This window comes from Aulostomus chinensis, chromosome 21, assembly GCF_037954235.1.
Source record: "Aulostomus chinensis isolate RoL2024-O1b breed Wild chromosome 21, RoL_Achi_v1.0, whole genome shotgun sequence".
Lineage (NCBI taxonomy): Eukaryota > Metazoa > Chordata > Actinopteri > Syngnathiformes > Aulostomidae > Aulostomus > Aulostomus chinensis.
The window spans coordinates 6,599,380-6,625,803 of NC_141340.1; the positions used below are offsets into that span (position 1 = coordinate 6,599,380).

The window sequence follows — 26,424 nt, forward strand, 5'->3', positions numbered from 1 at the left end:
GAGACCCAAGAGGATGGTATGCACTGCTGAAAGATGCCATCCAGATTTTCTGATGAATGCCCACGGAGTGGACCTTGCAGTTATAGCTAGATTCTGTGTTGCAGCAGCGGCAGGTTCGATTTTTCTGGCTCCGTACCATCCAAAACATGTGTTATCGCTGCAAGTTGTGGAGCATGGGGCCTTATCAGATGGCCTTGTGGCCTTACAATAACACTGCCTCTATCATGCCTTTGCAGAACTGTATCTGGCAGCAGTGTCATAAAATAACAATAAATACAGCTTATAAGCTTCGCACATACTCAAGATGCTCCCGCAACCTGAGTTGAATCTGACGTGACCTAGAATGAAGACAATGAAATGCATCAAACTCAGGCAAGTGTAAAGCATTGAAGTTTATCTCCGCTGTATGATTTCAAATTCAGTTCGTTTTTTGTAAGTAACGGATGCAAGAGTAAATCAACTCTTGCATGATTCTACACAGACGTCTCAGCCTCTCATGCATTCTCCTGTCTCTGTGTTGTAAGGCACAGATTTACAGAGTAAATCAAAGCAGTCGATTTCCTCAGCTCAGAGGAAAACCCCTCAGAGGAGAATGAGTTGATAATGTCCCAGTGTGCCCACGGCTTCCTCCCAGATAAATAAATACATAAATAAAAACACGCCTGGCCACTTCAGATTTATTGTTCCTCGGTAGGCTGTGAAGTAGAGGCTATATTGTTTATAATAAATAAGTCCATTAACAGATTTGGCCCAGGTGGGCAACAGGGACCCTGTGATATCACCCTCGTCCCAGGCTCCTAGACCCCAGCAGGGCCAGAGCGCTTCCATTTAAGGCAGTGATGGCCAAGGAAAAGGGGGACGACAGAGGTTAGTGTTGGTTTGACTGGGTTGAGACCGTGTCACGTTTTCTGGAGTGATAAGAACAGGAAGCTGTGCGAGGGCAGGAAGGAAGAGAGCTTAGGTCTGGAAGGAGAGAGGGGAGCTGTACAGACGGAGGATGAGGGCATGGAGAGATGTAGGAAAAGAGAACAGAGCCACAAAAACAAGAATTAGCAAAAGTCTAAAAGAATCCACAGACGCTAAATATTGACTATAAACTGCAGATTGAGACTTTTGCTCTGTGGTGTGTTTCATGCAGGCAGGTGGGAGGTCCTGTGAGCTCTGCTGGGAAACACAGAGGGAACCTGGGGTCCAGGGGGAAGTGAGTGTATGACTAAATTTGGTCTGAAAGGCCACACTAACACACCTGCTTCCAGCAATCAAACGGGCCACACAATGATAGCGATATCAAGCATCAGACTTTTGTTTGTTAGCGCCAGAGCCAGAAAACAGAGTAAGAGGAAAGCTCCCTGCTGCTGCTTTTTCTAAAACCTGCCTCCAACTGTTGAAATAGCTTTTAACACCAAATTGTGAACAAGAAGGTGTGAAATGCGACTTATGTGCATAGATGAACACAATGATGCCCCCACACCCTTAAAAAAAAAAACACCCAACACCTTGACACAGCTTGTCATTTTTACACTTCAGTTTTTCACAGATTAATCAAATGAGACATAACAGGTAAATAAATTAGCTTTAGAGTGCTGTCAGTAAGGGTTTGAATCCTGATATTAGGGAAATCAAAGGAATCCCTGGTTCAACCACGTAGCGCTACAGGTGACGGTAAATGCTGTTTGTTATAGATTATAGAATCCTTTACTTTATCATTATTCCATCATGCCAACTTTTTGAACAGTAGTCAGTAGTGGGATTTCCTTTCAATTTGGAAGCAATTTTTTTTTTTAAACAAACTTTAGAAATGTTGTAAACAAATAATGCAAACTAGCTAGCTGAGCGGAATCTTTGCGCTAAACTAGCTAGCTGTCAGCCGGTGTTCAAGCTAAGACATGCGCGGAGGAGAAAAGTATATACTTGTTGTATGGCTCTTGTGTAAATAGGCATATTTCACAAAAGCATTCCATTTACAGTTAATTGTCACTTCCAATGTTTTCTATGTCTTGAGATTTGTTCAGTGTTAGGCTAACTGTTTAGAGTCTTTGTGCTAAGCTAGGCAAACTTAGAAAGTGGTATTTATCCTCTCTTTTTCCCTAACTTTTAGCAAGAAGAGCAATTAGCACATTTCTAAAATCCCACACTTTTATTAATTATATAGATGGGACACTGGTTCCCAAAATGTCTCATCCTGGTAGTTAGCCTCGTACATCGACAGTTGAACTTGAATTCGGCAAAGGTGACATACATTCCGACCTTTGCCATTTGAGAACTCCCAGGTGGGAATATCAACAGCTCAGTTCCACCACACACTCATCCTTCTCCCTTTTTAATCAATCTGTTCATCTAAAAAGGATTTCTCTATTTTGAGATTTTAATCCAGTGTCTGAGTTAATCTCTGAAACCCAGGGATTGGAGGAAGCGACGGACGGGCATCAAAGCCACTCAACTTCAGCCCTGCTTTTACAATTACACCCACAGGGCATCAAGGCAACCAATAAATCACACTCTCATAATGCCTCTAGGAAAATTAATTTTGGAAGCTGGTTCATGTAGGTCAGATAGTCAGTGCTGGACCGGTCGATTTCCCGGCATTTTTCAGTCAGATTAGAACATGAGAGGAAATATGTGAAAGTGACGGTCAGGGTGTGTTTACATACACTTTTTGACCAGCAGAGCAAACCAAAGGAGAGTATACAAAAGAGTATTATTCATTCTGTGGGGCTTTTAAGGGAAATATAGCCTGTGTGACATTACAAAATAAAAGTTCATTCATGTCCGTTTATTTCAGGCCAGCAGCTCCCTGCTTGTGTTAACAGATGAATCGGTTGTACTTTGGACACAACAGAGGGAGCCCTCTACTGGAGCTCCGGGGAATAACACATAGGTTCTGATACTCAGCATTATGATACATATCATCAGCTGCACTGGATAAACCAGCTCACATGCAAGTGTTTTGATTTTTTTAATTCTTATATTCACACAGAAAATATGTTTCATGTCTGATGTGGATCAAAGAAAAGAGGACTTTGTAATGTAAATTAGTACAGAACTGAAAAGCAAAGGCTTGAATATGTTTTGAGATTAGTTTATCATATTCAATTCATTATCACATGGTTTCACTTCCAAAGCAAACAGTTGTGACACGAGTGCATACAAAATGAGACAAGTGAGAGAAAAAAAACACTTCAACTATGTTTGTGCCTCTGTAGAAAATAGACATTATCACTTAATATCACTTTTATTTCTTCTGCCAAGGAGGTAATGGTTTAGATGTCTGAATTTCACATACCTTGGTTGAGGGGTGTAGCTCAGGCCAAGGAAGATGCTATTGAATTTGGGGACACATTTATGTAGTGATAAGGTGTAGGTACGCACTCTCTGACTGACCCTTTGCTTTTCACATATTACTTTAATTACTTTAGTAGTTCAGAAAAATAGTTCAGAAACATAAAATTTTCTCATAAAATAGAAAGTAAGACCAAAGTCAGGTACAAAAGAGGCTGCCCTGCCTACACTATTTACCGAACATCCATGCAAATATGATATCTGTATATCATAAAATATCTGTCTATATAGATATAGATAGATATATAAAGTCACCCATAAAAGATTAAAAAACACATTCTCAGCTTTTTTACTGCCTTCATTTGTGAAAGTGGCTGCTGCGTTTTGCTGCATTTTTACTGATATCACACCAACAAAATATTCCTTCTCGACAATAGCAGTCATTATTTGGAAGTGGGGCAATTAAAATATGAGCTATAATCAACTAAATATACAACTTCCTGAGCCACGCTGTAATTCTGACATTCTGACCCACTTTCTCTATGTGGAAATGCTCCGTAAAGTTCAAGTGCAGGAACTGAAAAGGGTATGTGCATATTCTCATTCCCCTAATATCAAACGGATCACGCCTGTGCAGAAGTGTAACAAAAAACAAAACCCAATTATCATCCTCCCAGTCGTCATCTCTTCCAAATAGATTTGGACTTTTATTAAACGTGTTTGAGGTGGTATTTGGGGACACCCGGGCCAGAGCCAAAGAGTCTAGCCTCTTCTTGCCCTCCGTGGTCTTTATTAGAGGTCTATTACTGTAAAGCTGCTATCAGCTATTAGGGGGGTCTCCCTGGCTGCCACCAAGCAGTAAATAAATATGAGCCTATTGTATTCTTGTAGCCTAACTGTCCTTGCTCTCCCATGCTGAGTAAACGCACACATACAATGGGAGGCCGGACTGCCTTGTCATTCTTGATCCCCCCAGATTGCTCTTCTAGGTCCTCTGCCTGGGAAAGTGGCGGCACAGGAAAGAGGAAGCAATGAAAAGGGGATCTGACATTTTAATATTTTACAGTTGCATGTTAGATGTTTGATACATTCAGACGGTGGTTTGCACTTATCTGGAAATGATTGGAAGTTATTCAGGTTGATAGCAGAAGTAGGTAGGGTCTAAAAAATGTTGTTCAAATACCCAGGAACTATTTTGAGGTACTTGTGCTTTGTGTGTATTCTTAAGTTTTTGGAGTATTTATACTTCTTTTTCATGCAGTTTTCATCTACTGCATTTTGTTAAAAACTGCAGAATTGCTGGGAGATTTTACCGCACAAACTGCAAAACGGCCAATCTCCTGTTCATCCAGTTGTCAGGTGATAGAGCAGAGATGAGCTGGTTGCCCAAACTGGAGGTTAGCATCTGCACAGTTCCCTCAACCAAAAGGCTAATGACATCATTGCGGTACATAAACCGTGTTGCGAAAAAGTGAGGGTTTTTTTTGTTTGTTTTTTTAGATTTACACATTTTGCTCATCAAGTTAATCTCCACTAATTAACACCACTTTAATGGTATTTGAAACCGAAATGCAATCGCTACAAAGCTGTAGCTAACATTACGCTACATTCTATGCTAGGCCCTGATCCTCGTCAGTCTTACACCACAAATCAAGTGCCAGAATCTCTTAGCATGGGCTAGCTATGAAAACAATTTCAAGAACTAACATACAGGTAGGCACTGAGACCAAAACAGCCACCACGTCCTGAACTGGTGACATTTTTCTTGTTACATCATTGTTGAGGAGTACGTGACCACAGTGCATTTCAGTGGTCTTTTACATTTGTATTTAGTGCTAGTTGTTTCTGATTTGTTGCACTTAAACAGTAAACAGGTGTGACTTCACCTACTTGCAAGGTGCATGAGGAAGAGAGAACTGCCAAGTCTAGCTAAATCCAAATGCTGTTTACAAATGAAATGAATCAATTTTGAATATCTGGAAACTTAATTTACAACTTTTTGATCACTTATGTTTGTCCCACAGAATCATTTGTGTTCATAGATGAAAAGATACAAGAAAGAAACTGAAAGTCAAGGATGTTTTTGGCCTCCTTAGGCAGCCTGGTGGAGCTTCCTTCTCCAGTTTCTCCACAGGACAAGTGCTGACAGAGTGGCAAGGACTCACAAAAGCGAGGCCTTGAGCGAGGAGGGGTGCACAGTGTCGTCCCCCTGGGACTGCATTATTCAGGCCTGCCCCTGCCCAGCAGGCTCAGGCATAAGGCTGCCAATACCAGGCACCGGCAGGCGCTGCCGTCCTGTAATCACCGATGACATACATGAAGTAGTTTTCCAGATAGGTTTTCCTGTCCTTCCAGCTGCGAGTGGGGCAAACAGCACAGGAAGAATAACACAAGTTGCAGCCAGGCTCGGGGAATGTGGCCTTTACAAACACAGCACAAATAAAAAAGTTAAAAGGCCCATTGCTCTCCTCCTGAGAGCCTCTGAGTGAGGGAAGTGAGGCTACGTCCTGAGAGAAGGTCCAACCTTCCTCAACACCCCCACAGACTCAACAATAAGCTGCCAATCAAACCAAATATTGTTTACTCTCAGTTACCTGCCAGTGCCAGAGCCCACAATCAAGAATGGTTTTTAGACGTGTTGCAATTTAAGCTTATTTTTCAATCTTTCTCAGCCAATACAGGGAATTAATCAGATCGTCCCCACATATCTCACTGTCAAACATGGATGTTGGCCATACTGGTTCAAGATGACATTCGGGACTCAATAAGCTCTGGAAACTTGATTTTTAACTGACTCAGCACTGACTTTATGACATTATTTTCCTCTTGATTTTAGCAGCCTCAGCAAAAATTCAGTTTTTCTAGAAGACAGGTAACTATCCGCAAACATGATAAAGTTTTGGGGTGATTTGGATCAAGAAGACTGGTCAAAGCCTTTTTCTGGACGTGTCTTCAATGAATTACAATCACATTCCACAAGGCCACGTGAAATAGCCGAAAGGACGTTTAGTTTCCAGGAATTTTGCTTGTATTCTTGAACAGAAGACCTATTTTTGCTACAAGTATTGATTTATTTGGAAAGACCTGAGCATATTTAGAGGAAATTCATGAAGGCCGTGAGAGACGAGCTCCCAGAGACGGCATGGACCTTGTTTTAGATCAGCGATCCAGAGGAAAGAGAATTCATGATTCGATTTTAAGGATACTTTGTTCACGCTGGAGGAGGCATGTGCTTGCTGAGCGATTTCTAATTGACCTTTTGACCTCTTTGATAAAAGCTAATTGTTACCATCTTAATGTGTATAGGTACTGAACAAAAATACCTAAACTCTTCTTTCTCTTCTCTTCTGTTTTAAAAAAGGGGGAATGCTATGCATGAGAAAAGAGCACTTTCTCAGTCATGTTGACCCCTGTGTGACCCGTCGAGGGTTCCCGACCTCCAGGTAAGGAACCACTGATCCTCTCCTTGTTGAAGACAATTTGTTATAAAAGAAAATCACTCCTGCCACCTTATCTGAGCATTATAACCCAAGTGATTTTACAGCAGCAGCTTAGCACACAATGTGTGTAGCCTTCAGGTGCTACCAGCCTGCTGCATGCACACAGTCCGCTCCCCGCTGAGAGTCCCTGCGAGTTGTCAGGATTTGACCCTGCTAAGTCAATCAGCAGAGGCGTGAAAGCCGCCACGTCAACACAAACTAGCAGGTGCTCGGTGAAGAAGATGGAGGTGGAGACGGGTGAAGCAGGCCTGTAACACAGCACCATTAGTGCTGTTATTGTATGGAAATGTATGCAGTCACTCACACTGACACACATACATACATACATACGGCTACACTGCATTAAAATTTTGAGTTTTTTGCATAAAAAACTAGCAGATTTCAGTGTTCACCTTTTCGCTCGGTGTTCCCAGCTAGCAAGGTAACGTTCCTACATCACCGGCTAACGTTACGAGTTGATGTCTTAATCTGAAGGTTGAAGACTGAAGACAGATTTTAATCATTTCACACAACACTGCTTTAAGGTTTTGAAAGAAATTTTTATCATAGTTTTAAGAACAACACTCTGAAAACAATTTTTTATAAAAATCCCGCCAAAAGTGTTCGCAGAATTTTTTACATGATATATTCCGAACATTTTGAGGGGAGGAATAAATTCTAAGAAGCCTCCTTGCATGGAGCGGTGGAGTTGCCTTTACTGCAGGTGTCAAGGAATTGTTTTCCCTTTTAGACACCGTGAGATGTAACCTGTTCCCTCAATTTAACACATTTGTGACTTTTTATTTGCTCTCTGGGTACTTCAGCATACAACTGTTGATCTCTCAAGTTAAAGTGTACGTCGTACCTCCACTAAATGTTTACAAGCAGCAGATATTTCAACACAGACATTTTTTTTTCCCACGATTGCCACGTCGATTTGATTCCTGCTTGGTTTGATGGTCTAATGAGGGTCATTAAATCAAAAAAATGGGAAATGCAACTTGACAGGATATTTACGATCACGTCCTGAAATAGCTCTGAAAGGTGTGTCCCCGCCAGGTAGACACGCACGCTTTGATTTGTTTCCGCTCTCTGTGTGTTTACACTGGATCTGGAATGATCATTTAATCAGTATCCAGAAACACTTGCTCTCCCTCTCATCACACACACACACACACACACACACACACACACACACACACACACACACACACACACAAGCGCACACACATATTTCGCAGACAAAGTCATAGACATACTCCCAGACTGAGTCATAAAGCAACAGGAGACACTGAGGAAGAAGGTGTGACGTTATTTCCAAATAATAATCTGAGTGGTGGAATCACACAGAACTGACATGCCACGTTTCTCTCTGCTGTTAGCCAACAACTTCATTAAAATAAAATCATAGAACTATTATTAAAACATCTATTTAAATGATATTAAACTCCATTTTAAACAGCTTAGGAGACACTCCTGACGCGTGTGAGATTGTGTTTATGTTGCTGTGTTTGTTGACAGGCGTTAGTCTGGGAGACCCTGATGGAGTATTGTGTCCTCCCAGCAGGTCTCAGGACCACACCCAGCTGCTGGCTCCTCGGACCCCCGTCACCGATGGTCTGCGTGGCGGCTCCAGCTAAGGTCACCACCTCTTTATCTGTCAGTGCTTAAAATGTATCACTGCAACATTAATAAATCATGAAGGAGTTGATGATCTCACTCTTCTGGTGTCATGGGATCAAGATGTCCACCGTCACCTGTCAAAACAAACCGTGCCCTTTACTGGAAATGATTTCGAACATTTAAAAAAAAAAATTGCTTTTTACTCAGACGCAATCAAATCAAGCAGATTCGCTTGATTGATCGGACGCACCTGAAAAATCAGTTTTATAGATATAAATGGCCTGGTTGCAGAGGGGAAACCTTCTCGTTAGCTCATGATGTCTGTTAGGACAGCGTCCCAGTCCCTCTCTTCAGTCCTCTTCCTGTTTGAGTTTCCTTGTCTGTTCCAGACGTCCCTGCAGGATAAAACTCAGATGAGCATTATCTGCAGACAGCAGCCCCAAATGTACCAAAACTGCTCCGAGGACAGGAAACTATCCATGACCTTCGTGTGGGAGGTAAGACAAGAACGACCTAAATACCGCTCACCAAATCTCAAGAATGTTGCAAGCGAGTGAACTCAGATCTATTTTAGGTTGAATATAAACTCCAGTTACTCTCATGTCAATATTGGACAGTTGGCATATTTAATCTCTAACGACCAAAGAATTTAATGGCCCGGGAATGTTTCTTTCAGAATTACAGCATGTTTGACATGTTGAGATTCTTCACATTCTTTAGGGGTGATAAACTCTAACATTCGTCGTGGTGTTTTCCTGCAGGTTTCAGCAGAAATAAGAAATCGAGCTGGTGAATACGGATGATCCGGGGAAATCACACGTTAAACCTGTGTTTATTAGTCTTTTAAACAACCCGCGATTGTGCATTTATGCGTGAAAAAGCTTGAATTGTGATGAAAAACACAACAAAACTCCTACAACTCCTCTCCTCCTTCCACTTGCGGTTTTTATGAGTCATTTAGTAAACAAAGGGGGAAAAAAAGTCTTGTCAATATTTGAAAACTTAATGTAACAACAAGATCTGATTTGTCCAGCTGCCATTTCCATCGCTGTTTATTGTTGATCATATTGTCACCTGAAACGCTGATATCATCCCGTTGTTTTTCCTTCAGGAAGTTCCTGAAACTGGCCATTAATTGTTGCCGAGGGGCCAACGTTGGACAAAAACAACTTGAACTACCAGCTTTGAGTTCAAGTCAGTAAACGAGCTGCGAGGACAGGAAACAGTCAGGTTATCATGTGTGTTTCATATGAATTTTTTGCATTGCAGCGTATTTCTGTGTTTCACGCAACAGTGTTTTGTAATATTCTCCGGGGAATTTGAACTGACGTCAGGTTTTCTTCCGCTCATTCAGGTGGATTCTTCATTTTCCTAATCAGCTCGTCTGCGCTCTCATCCCGGCGAGGTCATCCTTCCCTCGGCCTCTGCGCTCATCTATTTCCAACCAGCGGTTTGATCTGATTTCTGTCACTGACTCATAACATTTCCCCACTCATTGCACTCATTTCCCAAGGATGCAGGCGGCTCCCTCCACCTTTGATGGAACACTTTATACGTTTTGTTGAAAAATTAGCTGTAGGGACAGTCACTGCCACCCAAATGAAGAATGTTCCCCAAAAAAAAAAAAGTCCCCGAATACGCTTCAAAGTTCAGAATCAGGATATTTTCAGGAGACGAGTCGCTCTCACGCATGTGGCTTTTCAAAGATTTTTTTTTTTTTAATTCAGTTTAGCGTCTTAGTGTTAAATGAAAAGAAGGTGTACAAACCGCTGGTTGTACATTTAACCTCTAAAAAGTTGACGACTTTGTTCTCGTTTCAAAAACACGCCGATTGTTTAAGATGTGCAGAAGTGACAAAGGTAGCTTTATGAAAGATATTTTACAAAAGATGAACACTGTCATGGAATTCCAGAATTTTGCAATTACATTAAAGTAATGTCATTCTATTGTTGCTTCTTTTAATTACACACATATATGTATATATGTACTTATTTGTATGTATGTATGTATATATACATACTATATATGCACATATATTTGTATATATGTAAATATATACACATATATGTATGTGTATATGTACACATATACACGTATAAGTTTATATACATATATGTATATATATATATATTTATATGGAGATAGTACTAGTCGTGACAGTAGATATTTTATTCTAAAAATACACAAAAAATCATAAATGAAGCAAAAATAACAGTTGTAGCAGTGAAACTCACAATATTATGTTTTATTGTGTTTGAAGTCAGTAAATGTTTTTAGAGAAGTTCAGAAGTAGGACCCGTAATTTAAACTAAATAATTGAATAAATAGATATATAAATAAAATGCTGTTCTATTTTCCTCCAAAATAAAAATAACGCTTAAAAAAGCATCTCTACTATTATTATTATTTATTGATATCTTTATCAATAATCAAATATGTAATTTCTAACGTTTCAATTTTTTTATAGGCTTTTTTTATTTCTGTCCCTCATGAGGACATTGTTATTTCGCTTTGTCCTCTAACATTTTTGAATCTTGTGCCGTAAAGACGCAACCATGCGGCTTATTTTTGAACACGTGGTCAGCTTTGGGGCGGGGGAAGCATTTTCGTGTTGTTGTTACTGTGAAAATTAACCATAAAATGCACAATTTTAAAGACAGGTTTGATTCCTTACGTCACCTGATATGTGCCGCAGGGCTTCTCGCCGTCTTCTATCTCTCCTGGACAGAGTTTGACCTCCAGGGTCTGACACAGTAAATCTGGGGCAGGGACATAAACATTCCCCCTAAATGGGTAAACATTTGACAGCCAAAGTCAAATGAGGAGATATGTTGATTTGGGGACATATTTTTAGAGCCTTTGTGAAATGTTTTAAAATGAAACAGGAAGTTGGGAAGTTTATGCCCCTGGCGCCCACCCTACTTCCCTCTCTCAGCCAAGAAAGACATGAGGATAGAGATAAAACAGTGTGTCAACAGTTTAGCCTCTGCCAAAGCGTGGGTAGCAGAGCCGCTGAAATTGTTTAATGAGCGTTTTTTTAATGTGTCAATAAGGACGAGAGCTTTACTAGTTAAGAGTTATTTATTGACGCTTAGAATTGCATTGGAAGACAGTAAACAAGTCATTTAAGAACACAAAATGTACAATTTTTCAGCAGGCGTCATTACATTGAGCTTATAAGACACTGAAAATACTTTAAATAAATAGATTCTATATCATTTCATGACAGTGAGCGTTCGTCTCTGTGGCTCTGCGGATGGTAGCTGCTGAGATCTGCCGAATCGGGCCTGTGAGGGCTCGGGCTCAGGTACTGTTCAAACTCGCTGCGGTCCAGATCGTACAGCATGTCCAGCTGAACCTGTTCTAGGTAAAACTCCAAGGATGGCACAGCAGAACCCAGCAGACCCCCGTGAACCCTGGAATCTCCCTGCTCCACTTGAGGATCTGCAGAGTTGGAGAAACCATAGTTCACGTGCCTGTTCTGACTGCCAAAATACATATGAGGTTCTGCTGGGTACGCAGGCGGGTTGGAGTACACTGCAGGCTTGTGGGGGTACGATTCTCCTGCTGCTGCTGCTGCTGCTGCTGCTGCTGCTGCTGCTGCTGCTGCTGCTGGTGCTGGATCTGGACAAACAGGGGCGTTGTGGTAGCCGCTGTGCAAAGGGGCAAAGTTAGCTGGGGAGTTTGGGTAAGCAGGGAAGCCATGCTGCTGGTTCTGGAGCAGGTAGGTGAGGTTGTAGGGGACGCTGAAGCCTGAGCTGCAGAGAGAAGGGAGGGACCCCAGGGCCTCTCCTCCCTGGTGCTTGGAGCTCTTCTTCAGCTGCTTCCTTCTGCGAGGCCTGTACTTGTAGTTGGGGTAGTCGATGGTGTGCTGGACCCTCAGGCGCTCAGCCTCCTGCATGTATGGGCGTTTCTCAGCCAGGGACATGGCCTTCCAGGTCTTTCCTGAAGGAACACAAAGGGTTAATGATCTGCAGTCACCGTCAAAGTCAAATCAAAGCCACCACGACCTGATGACGTCTTACCCAGGATCTTGCTGAGGTCCGTGTTCTCCAGGTCCGGGTTGAGCTGCGCCAGGCGCCTGCGCTCCTCTTTGGTCCATATGATGAAGGCGTTGAGGGGCCTCCTCACCCTCTGCTGAGCTGAGGCGGACTTGGCCTCGGGGCTGGTGCAGCTGGAGTCCGAGTTCACGGACAGCGGACTGGAGGGCCCTGAACTCGGGGAGCGCATCTCGGGCATCTGCTCTGCGTCTGCGGAGCTCAGGTCGTCGCCGTCGAACATGACGCTGTTTGCGCTGAGCCGGAAAGTAGCGGGGTCGTGGTTGTAACGCATGACGATGGCGGTGATGACGCGGCTGTTTTTGGCTGTGCCGCAGGCCGCTGTCATGTCCTCTGATATATGTGGGGGCTCCACCAATGGGAGGCCGGGAGGAGTGGATTTAAAGTGTGAATTCCAGGTGTTTTCTCGGGTCGGTGATAGGCCCATCTGACGCCCCCATCAACCACCTCACGAAACTTCATTTGGAGGAGAGTCTGTCTCTCTATTAGGCTCCTAATATTTCCTTCTGCGCATCAGACAATCAGACGTCCTCCTAGTTACGATATCACGCGCAGAATTAACTGATATTATGATTTAATATCTGCACTTTTTCTTTTTCTTTTTTGTTTTTTAGTATTTTGTGTTCGCGTCACACTTGCGAATCTTGTTGAAGTGGAACAAAATATAAATTTAATGAACTTTCCTCTTCTTTTTTTTTAGGCCTCCATACACTTTAAAGACAGTAAAAAAAAAAAGTATATTACCAAAAAAATCTAATAACGTTTATTTAAGATGAGATGGAATCTAATCAATCGTCCCTGAGAGGCTGAGTATTGATAGGTGAGCATCAAAGTTTTCGGGAGGCAGGTCTGGTTACTAATTACAAGGAGGCTCTCGGCTCTTATCGGCCGTCCTCTGTCTCTATCAAAGTACATTTTTACAGGACTGTAACAAACGTGATCAAGGCGTGTTTATTACGCGATTACCGCCCGCAAATATTTACCAGAGCTGATAGGACGACCGAGGGGCGTGATGAGCTCAACTTTAGAAAAATGAAACGGCTGACTTTATTTTCTGTGTATCACATTATTATTTTTTTCCTATTCAAAGATGAAAAAAAATTACCCAAAAAGATCTTTTTGAATGGAAAAAAAAGGGAGGGGGAGAGAGATTTGGACAAGACAAAAGTAAATCGACGCCAATCAAAACTGCAGCGGAGACTCATAGAAACCCTGTTGAAAACTGCTGCTTCTCTTTTGAGCTATTATTGATCTATTACATCACCACGTGCTGCCTGAGCTGAAAATATCGCAGTCACTATATATATATATATATATATATATATATATATATATATATATATATATATATATATGATTTTTTTGGCATAAACACTACAATTAAACATGTCTTATGGATGGCACGTGCAATATGAGGCGATGTTCGCTCCAGAAACTCAACTATAGTGTAATGTGACGTCATTACAGGTGATCACATCCTCTGTATGGTTTCAATGAATGTGTGTGTGTGTGTGTTGTTGTTTTTTTTTACGATTGAGCTTCACACCGTCAATAGATTCCATTACGTTGCCGCCGTTGAATCTGCAATCCACTGGTTAATAACCTGCACCTGCACCGCTTTGTCCCCGCAGACGAGGCGCTTATGCGGCCTCTTTAGGTTGTAACTACTGTGTATTAAGGTCTGAAGCACGAGAGGGTTAATACACAAGAGAGAGAGAGAGAGAGAGAGAACACAAAGAGGGATGTTTGACGTGTTATGATAGAACGGAATGATCTGAAACTTGCAGAAACAAAAAAACAGGAAAAAAAATCTTGTGATGAAAGATTTCAAACGCGCAAAATCTGATCTATCGATTTATTGCAAATTCAATAACAAGATTAAAGTAAATGATCTTTAAACTGTACTTTTATCTCCAGTTTTTTGCACCCCCCCCCCCCCCCCCCCACACACACACTGCAGTTCAGGTCGAAACTGATCAAGTGACTTTGAGATAAAAGTCTAAGAAAATCAGGTTTCTTTAAAAAAAAAAAAAAAAAAAAAGATAAAAAAAGAAAAGTTTTGAAATTTTCCAAAACATTCATCCGAAAAAATACTTTGCAAATATTTTACGATGAGGAGGAGGAGGAGGAGGGAGAGGGAGAGGAGGGGGGGGGGCGGCTTCTCTTTTCACAGGTTGGGAGAATTAGAGCTTGAATCCACATCCGCCGTGTTGGAAGTGAACGCACGCTCCGATGTGGCGTGAAAACCACTAATGGATTTAATCAATTAGCAGGCAGGACGCAGCGTGAATACAATAACGTTGGTTTCGACTGAGCTGCGTGAGCGAGCGGAGAGCTGAATGAGACAAGCGGGGATGGAGGAGGTTTATTAGCCGCGTCTATTCATGACGTCACATGAGGAAAATAAAGCTTGTGCTTTTTTTCTTTTTTCTTTTTAAAGGAATAAACCAAAAAATCCACGTGTGAATGTAATATGTTGAACTAAAATGAATGACAAACTTCTTGGCTTGAGGCACAAAAAAAAAAGAAGAGAGCATGAATTAAAGCAAAAAAAAACAACAACAACAGAAAATGACGTTTCCCTCGCTGTTCCTGAGAGTCTTCAGGTGTGTGATGAAATCGCTGCATTACTGTGCTGTGATTGATGAATCCTAATCTCCCAGCTGACAGGAGGGTATCATTGCATTGTGTCATAGCCAAACAAGCTGAATGGCCACTGTGTGGTGTGAATGGGGATTGTTCTTGGTGGCTTTCTGATCACAATGTGCCATTGTACCGGACAGAACTCATAAATGGGACACTCCTCTCCTTCCTCACTTCTGGATCAGTGACGGCCGGGCCGGCGCGGGTGGTGGAGGTGACCCTGGTGGATTTACCTGGATCCTCTCACGGATGCTGGGCTGGTGGACTGATGGATCATCTACAGCTTCCCCGGTGTGGATTCTTCATGCTCTACGTGCTGAACCAGCAAGGATCTTCTCTTCTCTCATGGATATTCTAGAACCTTCTGTCCAGACATCTACCTAAAGGTGAAGCACAGGGGTGTAAAGCAGCAGGCCTGTGTGTGTGTGTGTGTGTGTGTGTGTGTGTGTGTGTGTGTGTGTGTGTGTGTGCGCGTGTGTGTGTCTGGGACTCTGATAATGAAGCACTGTATTCCAGCTGACAGTGGCTGCAGGTGTGAAGGTGACCATCATCTCTGCAGCAGTATTGTATTGTGTTGGATTGTATGGGCACAGCAGGTCAGCATCAACATACACTCTGTCACGACTCACACGCCATTCTATGCAGTGGTCTGTGCCCCCCCACCCCACCCCCTCACCTCCACCACCTCCTCCTCCTCCTCCTTCTCTTCTCTGTGTGAGGAGATTTAAGAGCGAGGCCCGGTGGAGTGCCAGCCTCCACACTCCCCGTGTAAACAACGCCCTGCCCGACCCGGCCCTACGTCAGGCCAGCTGAGAGGATTACATGCCCCCTGGTGTAGACAGGCTTAATGTGGCCTCATTAGCAGAACACAATGATGCCCCCACCTCTGAGCTGAGATAAGACCGCATGAGGGCTCGTCCAGACTTCAAACACAGATCAAGCTCTAAGTTACAAGCTGGGACGCTGGTGCACGAGGACGGTCGAGAGTCAGTCAGCCAGGAGGCGGCAAGCTCACTGGAGATGATGGCGGCGCTTCACCAAGTCCACAAATGACGCTTTATTTTGATTTTTTTTTTAAAAATTAAAATCATTCCTCGTTAGCTAACTGTGTCTTCTAGACTGAGATGGACAAAAACGGCAAAAGATAAAGACATGATCTTTTGCTCTTTTTTTTTTAATTTTAGTTGATTTTAATCGTTCAGACTGATTAGATCATTCGTGACAACAACCAGAGGAGAGCAAAATAGTTTTAAAACTCAAATGTGATGTCAGTTGTTCAGAAAAAATATGGCAAAAAGCATAATTTTTCCAGAAGTCAAGTTGTGATTGTTTTTTATCATTATTACACCACCATGGTTTATGTTTTTTGGATCTTTTGACTTTTTTGATTTTTACTTTTCATCATTCTTCGTATCAATTAATGTAAATAAAAAAAAACAACACAATTTTTATAATAAACGGGATTGCAGCCACACTTGCAACAAAAATAAAAGCCACCCAGACTTCAGTTAGATTCATTCTATTTTATGACGTTGAAATGATCTTGAACAGTTAACAAATAAGTCAAGTGAAGCTGCAGCTGCACTCACAGCAGAAATGGACTTAAATTTGATTTATTTTGTTTTGTATGGTGAGTTGAAAGTAGAAATAAAAAGGCCATGAAAATAATAAAAACAAATTCAACTCCTCAAGGATGTGAAACAGAAAATAAAGGGTAAACACGGAGCGGTCACTCCGTCCGTTTATTTTTGAGAGGACGGCACTTCAAAATCAAGTTAGCGTGATTATTAAATCATCAGGTGATGACCAGTAGGCAGCCTGTGGCATTCAGCCTGCATCTGTAGATCATGCAGACTCGCTCAGACTAGCCAACGAGGCAGAGCTCCAGTCAGTCAGTGGAAAACAGAGCTATTCTTTGTAAATGAAGAATTGTATTCCGCTGATAAGAGTCTTATCTGCAGAGGCGAATAACTCTTTTATTGTTCAGACAATTGAGTTTTAGATGTCGGTGGATTATTGGCACTCCAGGCTGATGCTGTTTTTGGTGCCAAGTTGTCTTCCAACTCCCTGACGGTTGGAGCCTCTGACCTCAGCAGACGGAGGAGAGGGAGTCCTACATTTAGCCGCAATTAACCCTAATTATTATTAACTGGAACTGGTCTGAGACCTGTGAGACACCGTGATATCTGTGTCTGTCTTAAACGGCTCATTCAAGGCAGCAGATAACTGCAACAATCCGTCGGTCAGCAGCTCCCGCAGCAGTTGGAGGGTTTAATTAAATAGTGTGAACTGGTTTAGACACAGACATTAGATTATTTGGAGCAGAAATGCTTGAGTAAAAACAGACTAACAAATCTTTTTAAGCCACAATGGTTTTCTTAATTGTAATTGATTGAGAAAATACCTCTTTTAATGCAATCTCTCTCTCTCTCTCTCTCTCTCTCTTACACACACACCTACACACACACAGACATACACACACAATCTGTTAATATGTGTCTCTCTGTTAAAAAAACAAAACAAAAACGTGTCCGAGACCTGATGCAAATTCAAAAGGATCTGCTGCTTTGAAGATAAGCGCTGTAGTTCTGCCATAAACAATGACTGTGCTTTTTCTTTCCTGTGGTGTGATTTATTTTAAGTATTATGCTGTAAGGATTTGGGCTGGTTTTCCTGGCAGGGTTGGTTGTGTATGTATCCAGTACTTGTGTAGTTTATTGGATACTTGAGATTCGGGAAAACACCAACGAAACCACAAGCAAAGTCATCAAAAGTACAAAGAAATACACCTCAATGTACATTTTATTGAATAAAAATGGAATTAAATGCATTTTTTCCCCCCTCCAACACGTTAAATATTTCATAATTACCACCAGTCTACTACGAACATGCCACTTTGTATGGAAACACAATGCGTACACTCTTGTACACACACAAACATATGCTTCCTTTGATAAAGTGTTTTTTAAACCAGCAGAAATTCTATGGTAGCCTCCCTTAAGACAATATCAGCATAAAATACCAAGTTATTTATAGTGAGTGTGCCATTTTGACTTCAAAAAATAAACACAAGCGTAACCGGGAGTTCAAATACAAGTGAACTTTGGCCTGAGACGTTTGAATTACCAGCCACTGTATCAAAGTAATGAAAAAAAAAGAAAGATTGTAATTGGTTTTGACATTTTTTTTTAAAGTTTTCAACAAGCAACGTGTTTTTTAAAAAGTATATATTTAATTTTAGAGAAAAATAAAGCTCTTTTAAATGACGTCTAATTTAATAAAATATGTATATTTTTTAAATCAAATTATAATTTCTTCAAGACATTTTCTGCCTCTAACCTTCCCAATGTGGTGTGTTTGCATCTGATTGTCTTCCAAGAGGAGGGGGGTGTTGGTGGTGTGCGAGTGTGTGTGTGTGTGTGTGTGTGTGGGGGGGTTTGAGCGCCCATACCAGGATACAGCTGCCTATGACTAATTTCAAACGCCCCTTCTAAAGGCTTAGGCAACCCATTTCACAAGTAACACACATCACCAGGCATCTGTTTCCTGTTTTCATTCTTTGAGTTATCTTATTTTCCTTATTTCCCCCTCACCTGTTACTGTTCACGTTCCTTCCATCACGCCACACGGACCGCTTCTACTCGGGACACGAGGCCGTCAGACGTTAGCCACTCGAGAGATGAGGAAATAAGTCATGAATGTGGCGTAATACACATCATTGATATATCATCGAAAATGTAGATTAAAATGATTTATATAAAAAAAACAAGCACAGAAAGCAGTTTTTCCACACTTTTAATATAAAACAGATACATCACATGTCCCAGAGTTTCACGAGATTTTTAATGTCATGAGATAATGTACATGAACCTTTTGTTGTATTTTTTAAATTTCTTTCTCTAGGAATTATAATATTTCAGCAGCTTCTCATCGGTCGGTTTCAGGATCTTCTTCTCCGGCATGTTGACCACCCACCCTGGAGCGAGGCCAAAGAAGATCTGTCGTACATCCTTCCTCATACACAGCATGTGATACAGTTCATCCTTTGAAATGTCTGGAAGGACGTAGCCGTATTTCTGCGCCAGCGCTAGCCGGGCTTGCTGGACTTTCTCCAGGTCTGATAAATAACCTCTATTCTCAGCGTCGGTGTAGAACAGCAGCATGTCTCCACCTGGTAACATTCGCTTAGGAATGGGCTGACCGCGCATGAAGAACGGGACGGGCTTGATGAGAATATCTGTTAAAAAACAAAGGAAAGAAGAGATTTTGCATTATTTATCTCTTTAAAATACTTGAGACGATGCAACAGATGTGTCATTCCGTCCTCACCCAGACTAATGGGGTCATAGAAACTGGTGGTGATGACTCCTCCGTTCCTCTCAATGGCGGCGATGGCTCCTTCAGAAGCTCTCTGAACCTCGATGTTGATTTTTGCAGCAAAAATGTCGGCGCCCTGCAGTTGAACAAACACACGACATCAGCAGCACGTTGATGGGTCTCTCAGTGACAACATTGTTATGTGGCGCCACCTGCTGGCACCAGACGGTCCAAGAGACCACAGAGTGGATGTTGAATCCTCTGAGGTTGATGCACATTTGTAACGGTTAACTTTTATGACTTTTGCAGGTTTTTCTTGATCACATTAAACCTTGAATAAGTTTCTAAACTGAATTAAATTCAGGAGACGAGGAAGTTATTTGAGTGAAGCTGATAAAGGAAGGATCCAGTGGGCAGACGCACCGCGTTCACCTCAAATAGAGCAGTTGTTCCAAACCTTTTCAGCTCTGGACCCCCAAAGTCATGGTGACAGAGACTTGTGACTGCCACTATCGCCAGATTTAAAACCCAACTGTCTCCATAGTTACAGGAATATGTTAGGCTTTACAATAATTATAGCCTTTCAATAGCTTTTAAATATTTTCTATTTCTGAAAATCATCTTGCAATCCCCCAGAGGGCCCCGACCCACACTTTGGGAACCCCTGAAAAAGAAGGTATGCTCTGAGGTGGGGGGGCTGAGTAGCTGTCATCCATTACATGTCTTTATTGGTGCTTGAGAGGGATCAGGGTGAGCGGAAGCAGTCACCTCATCCACCAGCTGGACGCCGTAGTCCCTCTTGAGAGGCTGGATGGTCACCCCGCGGGCGTTGACCAGCTGGGTCAAGTCGATGGGCTGAGTCGTGTCGACACGTCCCAGATCGATCAGGTACTGCAGGCGTTTCAAGGACAGCGGCTGGTACTGAGGACGGCGACTGAGGAGGAGCAGAGTGACATGGCGATTAGACGACACCTGAGTGGAAGCTGTCACAGCGTTGCACTGGAGAGAGTCAGATCAGACGGGCCTGCACTACCACACAGGATTAGACAGGTAACTTCACTGCTGCAGTATCACTACTATTTAAAAAATAATAATAAAAAAATGCAGTGCATTAAACTGAATTAACCAGCAAACTGAATGGAATGGAAATGTGTGCAGAAATGGAAAATAAATCAAAATGCCAGTGCAGTGTTTGGGTAAATCAACCTAGCAACAAAAACACGGATGCACAGGAGGCGAGGTTGTAGCTGATGGTGATGCTAACGCTATGCTCCAGTTGTAATGACTTCAATAAGCCTGCTGCCTGGACCTGCGGTACAGCACCACCCCGAACCTCACCTGTGTCCTTCGTTGTAGCCATATTTAGGGATAGACAGATAAAAGGGAGTTTGACCCCCCTCAAACCCGAGCCGGGGCCGGTTGCCTCTCTGACGCTCTCCTTTGTGTCCTCGGCCGCTCTTGTTGCCACCGTGCTGTCCTCGGCCCCGCCGTCTTTCCTTAAAACACCGAGACAATCACGGAGTTTAAACCTTCACTCGAAGGAAGGCAGCAACGCTGACTACTATGCTAACTAGCGTTAGCTGCTAGTGATACCCGAAACAGACACGTCAACTTTAACCTTACCGTCTTAGTGGATCCGGGTTCAGGTCGTAGGTTTGCTAGAGTTATGCGCGGCAGATTCTGTAAAACATCAAATGCTTTGCTTCCAGGTTTTTTGGGGAAAGACATATTTCCCCTGCCCGCAAGTCAAGCTTGGAAAGCCAAGGACACGCGTGTCACGTGATAGGGGTGAGCGGAAGTAGTACTCCTTATGAAGTTCTGAGGCGTTTCAAAATAAACCGTCACAATGCACTAAAGGAATCGTTGTGATTTGTAATAGTAGCGGGAATTATTTCCCCAAAGGTCACGGGATCATCTCCCACGTTTATAACAGGAATTATAATGACTTCTGTAAAGTTAAATCACTAAACGGGGCAAAATGGAAAAAAAAACTCGTCTTGAATATTTGTATTGAAGTTTAAAACGTACTTTTTGTATTGTTACTTGGTAATCAAACATTTTGATTTCTTCATTACCCTTATTTAGAATATATCAAAGGTGTCGAAGTGGGCTTTACTGTCAAATACGGATTTAGCGCAAGTGACACCTAAAGGAACCAATCGCTGCTCTGCTTTTACAAAGAAGCTTTGACAGCAGCCAATCGTGTACCGGGAGGGGCGGGGCTAGAGCGTTTGAGGGATTGTTGTTAGTGTGATCCGACACTGTAGCGTTTCCCCACAAAATTCAACTTCTTCAAAGCAAATACACTGTTGTCAGTGTTTACCACGAGGTGGTGGCGCCTCGAACTGCGTCCTGGGTCGACGTTCGTCCTTCAGCTATTTAGTGCTTGAGCCACAGCGAGACTGACAGCCAGGGTTGACGTTATTAGCTAACCTTAGCTAACGTCTTCCGACGCACCAGCTGCCTGAGCGCTGTATGTGCGGCAACAACATGTCAGCGCCTTTACCTGCCATTGTGCCTGCCGCCCGCAAAGCCACTGCAGCGGTGAGTTCTTCTGCTGATTTACATGTTCGGACCTGAAAGAAAAAGAACCTCATTTGACGTGTATCAACTTAAATGTCCCGCCTCTGCTCTTGTATGTTTCAGGTGATCTTTCTGCATGGCCTCGGTGATACAGGGTAAGATGAGCATTAGTAAGAGAAAAGCTTCTCAGAGAAAAAAGTGATGGTGCTTCGATTTAACCTGAAGATATAACTGTGTCAAATGTGACAGGCATGGATGGGCAGAAGCGTTTGCAGGCATCAGGATGCCACATGTGAAATACATCTGTCCGCATGCGTAAGTACTCACTTTTAACTACACACACACAAACACACACGGCAAGATCTCAGATTTAATCAGATGTTTTGTTTAGCTGCAACTAACTGATCAAAAGAATTATTATTGCCAATTTATTTTGATGGTCAAATCGTTTCAGTCTTTTTTTTTCAAGGAAATATTTTTAACATTTGTTTCTATCAGACAATTGAGAGTTTTGGGGTTTTGCACAGGGAAATTATTATGGGCATCATTTGTATCATCAGTCTAATAATGGCCCAAATGACACTGATATTGTAAGTGTATACACACACACACACACACACACACACACACACACATTTACATGTAACCATTTGAGCTTGCATGTATTTCTTCCTATATCCACATAGGGAATTTGCCAAATACTTCTTTGACATTCGAATATTTTGAAGGCGATGCAAACTGCAACCGCACAAATGTGTTATTAAACTCTTTAAACTTATTCTGTCAGTATAGAAAGATATTCGAGGACCTGACATTGTGTAGACTAATCAAGTATTTGAGACAAAAGTTGGTAAAATGAATCAAAAGTGGAAATCCCACATAGCTGCTACATGAGTTTATTCCCTCTGAACTCGCGGTAAACACTCCTGTTTGAGCTGTTGCACATTTGTACTGAACTGTGACTTTTCTTGGTTGTTCCAGTCCCACCATGCCGGTTTCCTTAAACATGAGAATGTCAATGCCTTCTTGGTAAGTGTCTGAGTGTGTGAGCGTGTTAAAGACGGCAGGGTTGTCTCTCTCTCTCTCTCTCTCTCTCTCTCTCTCTCTCTCTCACACTCACACTCACACTCACACTCACACACACACACACACACACACACACACACCGACTGAGCCTCCCGTTTGTTCTCTAACATTCAGGTTTGACATCTACGGTCTGAGCCCAGACTCAGATGAAGATGAGATTGGAATTAAAAGAGCGTCAGAGAACAGTAGGTCCAGGAACATAGTGAAGTGCTGTAATAATGTTGCCTTCAAAGCGACTCAACCGCAAGGGTTTGGTTTCTCCACAGTTAAAGCCTTGATAGACCAGGAAGTGAAGAACGGAATACCATCCCACAGAATCCTCCTGGGGGGGTTCTCGCAGGTACGAGTGACTCACTGCTCGTGTACAGGATGTATTTACATCCACACACACAAGTACAATGAGGCCTAATAGCTGACTATTCAAGTATCTGCTCTGGAGTGAAATAAGAAGTTTGAAAATATAAAAGTGTTTTAGTCTGATAAATAGTTACAAGTCTTATTAGTTAGAACACTGATATTTTGAGCAGGTTTAGACTGTGTTACAACGCAGTTTCAGCCGTATCGTTAGTCGTTAAATACTCACACAAACGAAGATGAATTTTGTCATTTGAAGAAATGTTTTGTCTGCTTGAACTACAAAGGTTTTGACTTCCAGCAACAATTTGAAAGTTACGCTGAAGAAACCCTGAAAAATATGATAGAATCAAATGAAAGAATCAAATTCAAAGGTCGTTGCCATCAGTTTTTTCGAATCATTAGCATAAATAGTTTTTTTTTTCTGTCACACTTTGATCCCAGAATGAAAACGTAAGAAATGTGTGATTGAACCAACCAGTTGGAGGCATTTCTGCACTTTTTTCCACCTCTGTGCTACAATCAAATAAATCAATAAGTGAGCGTTTAATTACATGTATGTAATTATTGGGCACATGTATGTAATTACTGGGCACATGTATGTAATTACTGGGCACATTGGAAATCGACTGAAGATGATTTATTATTTATGAAATCAGGGGTAAACCTGTGCCTGGCATTGCCTCCACTCTGGATGTGCCGCTCCTTTTCTTGCTCCAGTATGTGAGCAGGTTTACGTCTAAGAGCTGGTTTGGTTTTTCAGGGAGGAGCCTTGTCCCTCTACACAGCTCTGACGACTCAGCAGAAGCTCGCCGGAGTGGTCGCTCTGAGCTGCTGGCTTCCTCTCCGTAACTCCTTCCCTCAGGTAAGATTGAAATGAAGTCCACCTAATTTTGAGGGAGGGACTCAGTCTCTTCTCATAGCAGCTTTCCATACAGCAACTCACCTTTAAAGTCTCAAAGGAAAGACGTTAATCTCTCTGAATATTCATTAAGTTAGGACGTGAGCAATTCTTTTAATTGAATCACAGTTCAGGGATATCCCATGGCAATGCTGTAATCCCTGACAATCTGTTAAAATGTAATCCTAATCTCCTCTGTTCTCAGGCATCTGCCAACAGCGTTAACAAGGACATGCATGTGCTACAATGCCACGGGGACGCTGACCCGCTGGTGCCCTTCATGTTTGGCAGCCGCACAGCAGAGATGATGAAAAGCCTCATCAACCCTGCCAACGTCACCTTCAAGTCCTACCGCGGTCTACCTCACAGCGCCTGTCCAGAGGTGCGCGTGCACACGCTAGCCTTTGACTCTCATCTCCAGTCGTTCTGTTATTAATCCGCCTCATTTTGCGTCTCTTCTGCAGGAAATGGTGGACATCAAACGTTTCATCGAGAAGCAGCTTCCTGCCGTCAGCGATGAATGAACTCGGGACACTCGTGCTCCTCCAATAGGTTTGACTCTGTACACTCGAGGGATCGCTGACTTACTTGAGAATAAAACCACGCTGCTGCTCATAGATCCAGACTGGACTGAGGCCACGACACATTAGCCTGGGGGAGGCGGGACTTACAGGAAGCTGCGTCCTGCCCGGAGCCACACACAACCCTCGCTGTTACAGTAGAGTAACGTTAGTTGCTTGATTGTAAAGCATTTTGCCATCGATAAAAGCCATTTACTGCAGGAAATATATGTATTTGAATAATTAGGGCTATACTTTATGGTTTAATTCTTATTATCTCACAATAAATGGCCTATTGTTAAGTCTTTTTTTAAATTAATGTAGCCTATGTTTAGTAGTGCTTAAGCTTTTTTAGTCAATGATTAATTGAGCAAAATTGCCAGAAGTTTGCAGCTTCCAGCATCTAGAATATGTTGCTTCTCTTTGTTTATATAAATTCCCTACATGTTTGACTTTTGATGGGGTTGACAGAAAAGCTGTTGGTGAATCAGGCCTGGCCGTAGAATTCTATGACTGGAAGATTGTTTCACTTTAATCTAGTTTTTTGAAAGGGAATCAAGCGATTAATGTAATGACAAAGACTTGTTTGCAACCCTAATATTTCATTAACTGCTAAAAGTCATTTCCAAGAAAGCACATTTGTAACTAGAATGGACTCAGAAAGGGAAAACCTCTGCCAAGGTGAACTTTTGACCCCTGACCCTTAAGCTTGAGTCTTAACCTAAACAAGTGTGAGTGTGCGATTGTTCCAGTACTCGAGAGGCTGGTGGAGCCTCATATTTGGGTTTGGCATGAAGAAGCACACTGATGTGGCACTGTGGTGAAAATATCCCCTCCTTCGTCCACTAGGTGGTGCTAGGGAACACACTTACTTACATCAAGTGAAGACAACGCCAGCTGGGTTTCCATCCCTTTTTTTATGTGCATTTTGATGTATCGCATCTGAGAAGTGGAGTAGAAATGCCAAAATTTGTAAATCGAAAGACTATACATATATAAATACATATAATTCACAAAAATGTTTTTAAACTTGCTTACACTTGAGGTGGTTTTTGACATACACGAGATGGCAATTAACAAACTCGCGCCACGGCTGTTACCGCTGACGGCGCCTTTCCGGTTTTCCTGTAAAGCACAACAACATGGTTGGTGACAATAACACGTGTGTGTGTGTGTGTGTGTACCGATGCGGAGAGAACATTCCTCGGTCTCATCCATGAAAAAAATATAGAAAATAAATGTGTGCGTAGCCACGGCGACCACTTGTTTTGTTTCTGGTGTGTAATCTTTCCTTCTTCTACGTGCTATTACAGCCGTGTTGGGACATTTACGATTCCTATCCTGCCATCACTTCTGACAAAACTAGCTAGCAGAGTTTAGCGCACTTAACGCACTTTTTTTGGTGAAATTTCAAAAGATTCACTTTGCATTGAGAAGGAGACCAGGCTGCTGTTACATCAGGCTTACGTCCTGTAACCACTAGGTGACGCTGGGACTCACGACTCAGCCTGCACGGTAACGGTGTCAAACAAAAAAGTGACCCACCACTAGGTTCTGAAGGTGCTGAGACCACATTTGAGATGGCACTGACTGACTCCAAA

General features: G+C 42.4%; 4 protein-coding genes across 20 annotated transcripts in view; 2 read left to right on the top strand and 2 right to left on the bottom strand.

The window, feature by feature from the left end:
* The window catches only part of LOC147241476 (uncharacterized), a 58,010-nt gene extending 39,670 nt beyond the window's left edge, over positions 1 to 18,340 (top strand). For 7 of the 17 annotated variants that reach the window (XR_015110961.1, XR_015110959.1, XR_015110960.1 and 4 more), the window contains 4 exons: positions 6,641 to 6,722; positions 8,323 to 8,878; positions 9,493 to 9,619; positions 9,736 to 10,384. Coding sequence is in view for 12 of the 17 variants with exons in the window: in XM_086191770.1 (XP_086047896.1) it covers positions 6,641 to 6,686 (46 nt within the window). In the remaining 5 variants the exon portion in view is untranslated. Of the gene's footprint in view, positions 1 to 6,640; positions 6,723 to 6,850; positions 7,068 to 8,279; positions 8,879 to 9,492; positions 9,620 to 9,735; positions 10,385 to 15,267 lie in introns of those variants that run through there. The other 10 variants (XM_086191778.1, XM_086191781.1, XM_086191771.1 and 7 more) reach the window with 10 other exon arrangements.
* sox32 (SRY-box transcription factor 32) lies at positions 11,476 to 12,765 on the bottom strand. Its single transcript, XM_086191767.1, has 2 exons — positions 12,407 to 12,765; positions 11,476 to 12,326 (listed from the first exon to the last, which is right to left on the bottom strand). The coding sequence occupies exons 1-2, from the start codon at positions 12,711 to 12,713 to the stop codon at positions 11,602 to 11,604; spliced, it is 1,032 nt and encodes a 343-aa protein (XP_086047893.1). The 5' UTR covers positions 12,714 to 12,765; the 3' UTR covers positions 11,476 to 11,601.
* A 521-nt stretch (positions 18,341 to 18,861) lies between the features above and the next one.
* On the bottom strand, positions 18,862 to 21,205 carry mrpl15 (mitochondrial ribosomal protein L15). Its single transcript, XM_086191314.1, has 5 exons — positions 21,023 to 21,205; positions 20,738 to 20,895; positions 20,168 to 20,333; positions 19,412 to 19,535; positions 18,862 to 19,319 (listed from the first exon to the last, which is right to left on the bottom strand). The coding sequence occupies exons 1-5, from the start codon at positions 21,125 to 21,127 to the stop codon at positions 18,982 to 18,984; spliced, it is 891 nt and encodes a 296-aa protein (XP_086047440.1). The 5' UTR covers positions 21,128 to 21,205; the 3' UTR covers positions 18,862 to 18,981.
* A 387-nt stretch (positions 21,206 to 21,592) lies between these two features.
* lypla1 (lysophospholipase 1) lies at positions 21,593 to 26,160 on the top strand. Its single transcript, XM_086191768.1, has 9 exons — positions 21,593 to 21,943; positions 22,046 to 22,077; positions 22,172 to 22,237; positions 22,904 to 22,951; positions 23,123 to 23,193; positions 23,275 to 23,348; positions 24,126 to 24,227; positions 24,469 to 24,645; positions 24,728 to 26,160. Exons 1-9 carry the CDS (start codon positions 21,875 to 21,877, stop codon positions 24,785 to 24,787), a joined length of 699 nt encoding a protein of 232 aa, XP_086047894.1. The 5' UTR covers positions 21,593 to 21,874; the 3' UTR covers positions 24,788 to 26,160.
* Positions 26,161 to 26,424: the final 264 nt, after the last annotated feature.